This window comes from Melanaphis sacchari, unplaced genomic scaffold, assembly GCF_002803265.2.
Source record: "Melanaphis sacchari strain LSU unplaced genomic scaffold, SCAv2.0 Contig22_pilon_pilon, whole genome shotgun sequence".
Taxonomy (NCBI): domain Eukaryota; kingdom Metazoa; phylum Arthropoda; class Insecta; order Hemiptera; family Aphididae; genus Melanaphis; species Melanaphis sacchari.
In genome coordinates this window covers 134,112-143,864 of record NW_020271107.1, presented here as the reverse complement: position 1 = coordinate 143,864, position 9,753 = coordinate 134,112, and the positions used below count along the sequence as shown (strand labels likewise).

At 24.9% G+C, this 9,753-nt stretch overlaps 2 protein-coding genes across 2 annotated transcripts; one reads left to right on the top strand and one right to left on the bottom strand.

Annotated features, from left to right (window-relative positions):
* Nucleotides 1-264: 264 nt before the first annotated feature.
* On the bottom strand, nt 265-5,208 carry LOC112594441 (probable RNA-binding protein CG14230). The gene is made up of 7 exons (XM_025339223.1): nt 4,918-5,208; nt 4,724-4,836; nt 3,714-3,902; nt 3,377-3,561; nt 2,523-2,758; nt 605-847; nt 265-536 (listed from the first exon to the last, which is right to left on the bottom strand). The coding sequence occupies exons 1-7, from the start codon at nt 5,009-5,011 to the stop codon at nt 265-267; spliced, it is 1,332 nt and encodes a 443-aa protein (XP_025195008.1). The 5' UTR covers nt 5,012-5,208.
* A 120-nt stretch (nt 5,209-5,328) lies between these two features.
* Nucleotides 5,329-7,321, top strand: LOC112594442 (nucleoside diphosphate kinase-like). Its single transcript, XM_025339224.1, has 5 exons — nt 5,329-5,436; nt 5,632-5,770; nt 6,751-6,852; nt 6,917-7,029; nt 7,090-7,321. The coding sequence occupies exons 2-5, from the start codon at nt 5,639-5,641 to the stop codon at nt 7,205-7,207; spliced, it is 465 nt and encodes a 154-aa protein (XP_025195009.1). The 5' UTR covers nt 5,329-5,436; nt 5,632-5,638; the 3' UTR covers nt 7,208-7,321.
* The last annotated feature ends 2,432 nt before the right edge of the window (nt 7,322-9,753 follow it).

Sequence of the window (9,753 nt, the reverse complement as noted above, 5' to 3'; positions counted from 1 at the left end):
ATTCTGTTGTACCTGTACAAGACAACCCACAACATTATTATAAAAATCAAGTAAATTTAATATTTCAACTAGTGTAATTATTGACTTACGGCTACTCAAAATTGATTTCATTTGTTTTTATTTTAGTTAAAATGTTTAAAATTTATAATAAATTTCTCTAGAAATAAAACATAATTCATAATAATGTCATAAAAAAATTTATTTTCATACAAACAATAATGTAATAACATAACATATTTTTATTACAAACAAAATTTATAATTATTAAGATGTTTTATTTGATTTAAATTTTTTTCCCTCTTTATTTTTTTTTGTTTTAGTTGTAGGTTTATTTTTATGAATTTTATCATTTTTAAAGTCATTGTGGGTTCCTCCAAGTTTTCTACTAAACATCTTTTTGCCTACATCTCGTTTATGTCTTTTATCTTTGTTTTTCAAAAAGTCTCTTAATATATCCCTTCTCTTAATAAATCTTGGATCTTGACTTCCTGTATAATTGATTTTATTAAACTGAGGATCATAAAATTCTTGAGCATCTAAAATAATAAATAATAAAATATTAAAAATAATTTATCAGTCATACAATATTATGTTAATTTGTTACCTTTGAATCTAGAATCATCTACTTTGAAAAAAAAGACTTCTCGCCAAACACCTCTAGATCCTAAAAATTTTCCTGAAGGCACTTCATTAGTCTTAGTATCAAAATGTTTTTCTTTATCTTCAAAATTGTTTTCTTCACTTTCTGAGTCACTAGAGTCATCAATAAATGGATTTCGACCAAATGTTTTTTGAGGTTTAGATATTTTTTCTGATAGATATTCATTTTTGTCTACATCATAATCATCTATAAAAAAAAAGTTAATAATACATAAAATTATTTGTTAAAATATAATATATTACACTAAAATATTTTATAGGCGTATTTCATGGGAACTTTGTGAAATTAATGTTTTCATGAAAAATTGTTCAGTACATGAAATGGAAAATCGTTTCATTTTGAGAAATAAAATATTCACTGCACATAGTATATATTAATATATATATTTATTATATTTTATTTTTGACATATTTAGTACAATACAAAATTTTATACAAATTGTATATTTAAATATTAACAGTTAAGTTATAATATTAATTTTTTATACAAAAAATATAAATAATTATTGATTAAAGATATGCAAAATTAATTTTATATAAATATACAATAACCTGTTTTAATTTTGCTTATTTAAACAAGACTATGATTTATTTAATAGCTGTTATACTTCACATCTCCAATTCAAGCACATCATCAAGATTTACAAGCATTTTTACATGAAAAACTTAGGTAGAGAACTACTGACTTTCTGACACAACATGGATAGTTTTATATAAATAATTAAATAATATCGATACAATAATCTAAGTATTTGAAATGTGTAAATTTTATTATTTATGATATGTCATATTCAAGTGTATAGTTGCTGTTTATATCACATTATATTAAGCAATATTCACATTTTTCAAATTTAGGAGTACACAGCATCGCATCATGCTACTATAAATTTTATTTCAAAAGAATATTTTCTAATAATCAACATTTCAAGTTATAAAACGGGATAGGGGTTCCCAAATAAACGATATATAACATATGTTAATCAAAACAACTGTTAAAATGGATAGCATGACATTTTTTTATAGTTGATAATATTACTTAAAGTGGCTTAAGTAAATAAACTATTGAATTATTATAAAAACTTATTTTTTAATAAATATTAAAAAAAAAAATTATAGCATGTATAATAATATGATTTAAATAATTATGAATATTAAATTGTGTGGAGTAAATATTTTATTTTATAAGGTATAAGTGACTATTTTGTGAAACAGCCATTTACAATTCATAATATAAAAAAACTTTTTATGGAAAAAATTAATTTAACAAAATGACTACGACATATAGAGAGAAAATAATTTTATGTAACAACTTTATAAATGGAATTTATTTTTCTCTGTTTATGGAATGTTGTAATCAAATGGTAAAACACTAAGTGGTATACAAGTAATTAAGGTTAAGTTATAATTTTTTGGAACAAATCTAGTTTAGTACCCATCAACATTTTTCATTTTATTTTTTTTAAGCCTTAGGTAAATTAATGTTTTAAAAGTGACAAAACAAATAAAGATTGAGAGAAATCATTAGTCTTTAAATTATAGCCTTGAGAATTTTATGATTTCTGGTTATAACGTATAGACACAATAATGCTCTAATTGCAAATTTCATGAAATTTTTATTTTTTAGAATACAAACTTGCTTGTCAAAATAACAATATCTAACTAACAACAGTTTTAATGTTAAGATGTATAACATAACATACATTATATTCACAATCTATACTAATTTTTAAGTGTTATAACTCAAAAATTAAATTTGACCACTCAATTCTAATTACACCATCATTCTCAGTGTAAAAAATAATTGCAGAGGTTCAATTTTAACAATTGTGAGATAAAATCACAATTTTTTTTATTCAACTCACTTTTATCAGAAGTTGAAAATAAGCTGGAAAAGCTAAATTGATTTTGAGAATTAAATACATCTTTTAGTTTATCGCCAACTTTATAATATTTTGTTGTATCAACAACTGCTTCAGCTACAACTTTGTTCTGTTCTACTTTTTGTTTTTTCGGTCGTTTTTGTTTTGGTAAATCTGGTTTATCTTTTATATATTTTTTATGTTCTTCTTGTGTTGGATCATATCTCACCATATTAAATCTAAATCATAAAAATAATTGTTAAACATTTACTATGTTGTTTAGTAAATTAGTTTATAGGATTTGTTCTGATAACCTATTATTGAAATTAATATTTATTAAAGACAAAATAAATGTATAAACGAAAAATCCTTGTTTACTTGAACACTAACATCTTAATATCGTTGATATTTCAATCAAACAACTTGAATTTAAAAAAAAAAAAACTTCGGTCTTATGTTTTTTAGTTAATGTAACAAAATTATTTGTTCAAATTAATCTTTATCCTTTTTTAATTTTAAGTTATTAAGAATCTTAATTTTAATCTAATTTAGTTTAATAGAAATAAATGTTGATTTTTGAGAAAAAAATTTTTTATGAGCTTAATTTAGTTAATATAATAAAATTGTAATATTAACAATTATAGTATAATCAGAATTTAGAGGTTGAAGCTAATTAAAAAGTTCTGACAATTTAAACTTGAATATTTTTTGCTATATAAAGTACAAAATAAAGTACCAAATTTTGTAATTTACAATTTGTTTTATGGTTTATTATAATAAAAATATTAAAATACCTTGGAAATGAAAAAACACAATTGGTGGGGTAACTAAATTAGATTTGTTTCAAATACTCTTACATTTCATCTCCTTTAGCCTTATTAGGTTTGGTAATTGATCGTCCAATCACATTTTCCAAAATATTCATTTGTTTTTCTATCTCATCATCGCTCAATTTTTCAGTAGTTTCTTGTTCTTCAAAAAATCGTTTGTCCATTACAAATCGGTCATCACCAGTAGCTTTAGAAGTTTGCATATGGAATAACTAATACAATACATAACAATTCATTTAAAATAAAATATTAACTATTGTATGAAAAGTATATTTTTTTAAATTTTGTATTGTGACTTGAAAGTAAAAAATATATACATATATGTATACATGATAAAGTAACAATATCTACTTAAATATGTCACCTTTTTGCCTTTTTCACCTTCAAATCGTAATTTTAGCTTGAAATCTGATACTAACTCTCCTTGATTTTCATGATCACTGGTATTATCATCATCATCAAACAATGACATTTTTTGTTTAGATACTTTGAAATCATTTTTTTGTTGATCACCATCTTCATCAAATTTTATTTTCTTGTTCAATGATTCTCCCTATAGAAATACAATTATGATTAGACTTTTAATTATTTATTTTGAGTTTCAGATAAGATCAATTTCTTGCTACCACTAAAACCAATTAACTTTGATAAATTACATTAATTTATTAATAATACAAATTTAAAAGTTATGATATAAAAAGAAGTTTATCTTTATAAATAGAACATTTTTATTTTTATCAATAACATTAAACATAGCGATAGAAATTAAGTAAAATTAACCTAAAATGGCTAATGCCACTTATTTGGAAATCAAGAAGTAATGTCTAAATTTCAAAATTTGATATAATATTTCATGTAGGTTCTAGTATAATTTTTTAAAGTTTAACTGTCTTATTAAATAAATAAAAATAAAAATAATTTTTAAATAATTATTATAGAAGTAATATTTGAAAAATATTTGATAATTAAAATAACTTTTATCCTTCTATATGTTTCAAATTAATTTACTAAATCTTACACAATGAAAATAAAATATGAATCATGTATTAACATTACATAATATACAATTATTTGTTAGTAAATACATACAATATAAACTGAACATCTATGAAAAATTGTTTATTAACATAAACAATATATTTTAAGTAAATTAGGCTTATTAAAAAATTTGAATTTGCAGAACTAATAAGCTTTGAATTGTTGGATTTATTAAATGAAAATAAAGAAATCTCTAAATAACTAACAGTTAAATTGTAAAATAATTTAAATAATAACTATTTATCCAGCTAGTTAATGAATAAATACAAGCTTGAATCAAAACAATTAAAATATTATGGATAACACACATTTTGAAAATAGTACTCTAAAATGTACCTTTAGTGCATTTGCAATTGTACACTTTCGGTCTTGTAATGTTTTCCATTTTTCGGCCAATGCATTCTGGCGTTTAGTTTCGGATTGTTCGGTGTTGACAACATTTTTTACATCTAAACGAATAAAAAACACCAATGAAAAATAACACCTAATGAATGCTGAATGAAACAAGTTCGTATGTTTTTATATATTACCTTTTTTTTTAGTTTTTACTACTGAACCGATTCCTTGGAAGGCCGGTAGATTCCTTCTGCGGGTTATTTCTATTTCGTCACCTTTCAAGTTCATTATAAAGGGTTTCGTCAAAATTCTTTTAATGGCTGACAACAAGGCACAATCAGTTATCGTTAAATGCTCGACATACTAATAGGTATTTTAAATTTCAATATGAAAAAAAACAATGCGGTTTTATTTACAGTTTACATGCATGAGTGATAACGTTTATCAGACAACCTGAATGAGTTGAAGTTATAAACGTCGGTAGTATAATATACTATAACCGTGGTTGTGTTTAAATACCGTTTAATATTATAACCACAAAATTGAAGTTATTAACCGGCCACCGAGGCATGATTGTACCATTGTGAAGTCTGGACATTTTGTACTTTGACACTTTGGTTTTGCTTCTCGTCTGATTAACGTCTTCGAAAGGACCGCCTTTTCGGTTCTCTACCAGTACAAATTTTTTCCGAAGCAACGCCCACCAAACAACGGTCAGTACAACAATATATTATTCTGCAGCCGTTTTTATTTCCTTTTCTTTATTATTCACGAAATCTGATCTCATTGCATTCCTTCGCTGTCTATAACCTCGCAGCCATTACTTAGTTTTTAACACCCCGGCAGTTTCCTCGCTTGTTTTACATGTTCATTTGCTCGATACTAACAGCGTTTCAAATCCTCATCAGACTAGTCATGGGTGATCCAAACGCCGAACGTACTTTCATCATGATCAAACCCGACGGTGTACAGCGTGGACTTGTTGGCAAGATCATCAAACGTTTTGAGACCAAGGGATTCAAACTGGTCGCCATGAAATTCGTCTGGGTGAGTTAGAAAAATGGTAGTCCGGCTGTATAATACAATTTAACATATTAAAGTTTTTCTTACTAAAACGGTTTTTGTCAATTTAAACTCAATGAAATATCATTTTATGATTATTTACAATCGATATCTAGTTATAGAATAGTTCCAACAATGTGTTTTTTCTCATCACTTAGGTACCAGAAATAATATCAGTGTATTACATTTTAGGTTATGGTAATGTAAACATATAAATTTAATTTGATTTTCCAGATTAAGATATTATTATCTTAGATTTTGTTTATTAACATGAATTAAATTATATATTTAGTATTAATTGTAATATTTGTTTTATTAAACCTTGGCTATTTGTTATTGTAGAAGTATTTAATTAAATTATTTTTTAACAAATTTAAACTAGATTACCTAAAATTACTTTAGACTAATTTTAATGCCATCAAAAATGAATTTAATTTAATTTATTAGAAGAAAGAAATTTTAGATAGTTTTAAATTCTTTTATATCTTTACTTCTCCATTTGTATTGATTATTGTTAAAATTTAGCAATTTCTCCAGTAAAATATACAGAATAAATTGAAAAAAAATAATTTTACCCAAAATAATTTCGGTTTTTATTATTGATTGATGAATACTACTATTTTTGTCATACATTTTGGAATTTACATGTCTGTTGAAATTATAAAATATATGGTTGTATATTGGAACTTGTCCAATTGAGATTTTTTTTATAGGTACTAAAATTAATTTGATTATTTCTGGGCTCTGAATAAAATTATATATTTAAAATTTTGTGCTGGTAAGGTTTGGTCAGTTATTTAATAATTATAAAATTAAACATTTTTATACAAATAAATTTACATTTGTTTGAAGTATTTTAAACAATAATATAAATTAATTCTTGAAACTTATGTATAAGTCACTTTTGTTTTTTAAATTTTATTATTATTACTATAAATAACTGTTTAAAACTTGTTTTTATGTAGCCTTCTGAAGAATTGTTGAAGAAGCACTATGCTGATCTTTCCAGTAAAGCATTCTTCCCTGGTCTTATTAAGTACATGTCATCTGGACCCGTTGTCCCCATGGTAAGTTCTATTACATTCTATTACACTTAATATATTATAACTAACTAAAATTATAAAATTTTAGGTATGGGAAGGATTAGATGCTGTGAAAACTGGACGTTTCATTCTTGGTGCTACTGATCCAAAAAACTCAAACCCTGGTACAATTAGAGGAGATTTATGCATCCAAGTTGGCCGTTAAATATATTATAATGATTTTTAAAATTTATTTTACAGTTATATCTTATAAATTTATAGTAATATCATTCACGGATCGGATGCTGTAGAATCTGCTAACAAAGAAATTGCATTGTGGTTCACTGAAAAAGAAGTAGTCCCATGGACAAAGACTATTGACTCATGGGTCTATGAATAAATACATTAAACATTGTATTAATATTTAAGTAAATGCGAGCTTAAATAAAACCCACTTTAGGGTTGTGTACTTGTAATTCATCATTTTAATAAATTCATTGATATAAAATATTTAGTTCTATTGCTTGTAATTATTAAACATTTCAATTATAAATCAACTCGTGTTATCTGTTTCGCTCAAATTAAAATCAAATTTGAGCTGAAAACAGGTTTGCACTACAATAGAGCTCGCCTCCTCTGTAGTACTGACTAAAGCTATTGGATTGATATCAGTGAGTCAGCCCTAATATTTCCAGCCCTCGCACTTTTTGAAATCGGTTAGAGTGAACTTGGGGTTGAAAAAAATAGTTTTTTTTTTGTTTTACACAATTTTTTGTAATGTTTTGAACAATAATTCATTAGAATGCTTAGTTTCAATTGTCATTTAAAGGTACATTATAAACTACGAAATAATATCATTCCTTATATTATTTATGTTACGGTGGTGTATATCGTGATCTAAAAACAATGTGTGTATTTCATAGAAAAAATGTTTTGTAAAATTTTAAACAGTTATGTTTAAAATGTTTTAATCAAAACCACTTTTTAAAATACATTCCAACTTTTGGTGGACCTGACATTGATAGGCAATAGGAATTATTAAAAGAATGCCTGTTATCAATAAATTAGTTAATGTTTAACAAGTAATGTCTATAACTATATAGTTTTAAACGTTTCAATATTGATTTAAACACATTAATCGTAATCAATAATGTACTTAAACAATAAATATTTCAGCCTACAATCATGAATTCATAAATTTAATATAAATTACACCTAATTTGATGTTTGAAAATAAAATATATTAAAAAAAAAATAGTTAAAATTCTTTACAATTAAAACACTGTTAAAATCTTGTTAAATGATAGGTACTCTAAATGGTTAACACGTTTGATTTCATACAAAACACATTACTTTTTGAATTGTTTATTAGATGTATTTTTAATTTTACAATATTCCTCCTTGGTAAGATCTGTTACTTCATATTTACTACATATTCTTTTAGCTTGATACAAACCGGTGTGCTATTAGAACAAATTAAAATTTTATTAAGTACCAGAATAATGTTATTCATTAGACGTTAAAGCAATTTTATACAAGAATTTGTTCAGGATTGGATTTAAATTCGGGAAACTTATAATGAGATATTATCTTAATATTTAATCGAAAACTACGACCATAGTCCGTAGATTAAATACTAAATTTGAACGTTGAATACTATAAAATATTTAATTAAGACAATCGTGACAACAGTTTTCCTTGTAACGCGTAACGAAATACTGACAGTCCAGTAAGGCGTAAGGCGCTGTACATCGAAAGTCGTGCGTGTATTTTTATAGCCAACATCTTATCCTTAAAAAGCAATTTTTGATGGCCCGCACAAAGGTGGTTAATTTTTGTGTTTTACTTTTGTTCAATAACATTTTTCATATAATTTCCAATATTATATAATTCTTTTTCCTTTATAAATAAAATCTAATCTAACCGTTTCATAATAGCAATACAATTATAAGTATTATATCATAATATGTAATTTTTTTTTTAATGTGGCCCTTGATGAACAATTGAAAAAAAAAATGGCCCGTGTGGTTAAAAAGGTTGCCGACCCCTGCTTAAAACGATTAACTTAGCAAAAAGATTTAACCATAGTCTAGTCAGAATCAACTACGCTACGTTATAAACGAGTTATGTATTTAGTTTTATGGGATGTGATGACATACTTCACGTACTAATAATGTACATTAAAATATACTAAATCAGAAAAAGTTTCGTAATCATTTGGTTTTGTTTTATTGGTATCTATTAAACTTGTTATAATAAATGTATGTAGATGCAATTTATTTATAAATTATGTGAAAATACACGGATTTGTTGACTGCTAATTTAAGGTCCAGTCTGTGTTTTTTTGACTAACAAGATATTGCTTCGTAATCATCGAAATGTAAGTAAATGCTATAATTTAATATTTATTGTCGCTACAAACAATTTAACACTTTCAGCATTTGTCCCTTTTATCAGTCTTGCTCCCTAGTCCCTACCTATAATTAAATTTTACTGTAGAATAATTAACTTATTGCTTATCTAGTAAACATAAGATGTTATTTATCATTAAGATTAACAAGTTTATGTTGGTTTGACTAAGATCTTGTCAGCAAAATAGAAATAATTATTGTAAAAACATTAATAGGTTATTTTTGTTTTTCAGTGATATTTATTAATTTCATGGAAAAATCATTTCAAGCGATAGGATAATCAAAAAGGCCGCAGACGGCTGACGCACTTGAGTTTTACAAATTCTAATCAAATTTTATAAAAAATGTATCAATGCTATAACAAAATCATTTATTTTTGTTATTTTATTCATTTTTTTAAAACTGGCGTTGTGTTACCGTTGTAAAGATGCAGATGTAAAAACGTCAACTACGCCTTTGCGCTGCAAGTAAAACTGATTTATTTATGCCGTGTAAAAATTTTCAAATCTTCGTAAATGTGTATGTAAGTTGTAAG

Bases quoted from the DNA above. Each gene is read 5' to 3' on its own strand.
- LOC112594442 (XM_025339224.1), top strand. From the start codon at position 5,639: ATGGGTGATCCAAACGCCGAACGTACTTTCATCATGATCAAACCCGAC. The intron at 5,771-6,750 runs GTGAGTTAGAAA...GTTTTTATGTAG, and splicing joins TCGCCATGAAATTCGTCTGG to CCTTCTGAAGAATTGTTGAA. The intron at 7,030-7,089 runs TTAAATATATTA...ATAAATTTATAG, and splicing joins TTATGCATCCAAGTTGGCCG to TAATATCATTCACGGATCGG.
- LOC112594441 (XM_025339223.1), bottom strand. From the start codon at position 5,011: ATGAACTTGAAAGGTGACGAAATAGAAATAACCCGCAGAAGGAATCTA. The intron at 3,562-3,713 runs GTGACATATTTA...GTATTGTATTAG, and splicing joins AAGGTGAAAAAGGCAAAAAG to TTATTCCATATGCAAACTTC. The intron at 2,759-3,376 runs GTAAGAGTATTT...TTTATGATTTAG, and splicing joins AAGGCTAAAGGAGATGAAAT to ATTTAATATGGTGAGATATG.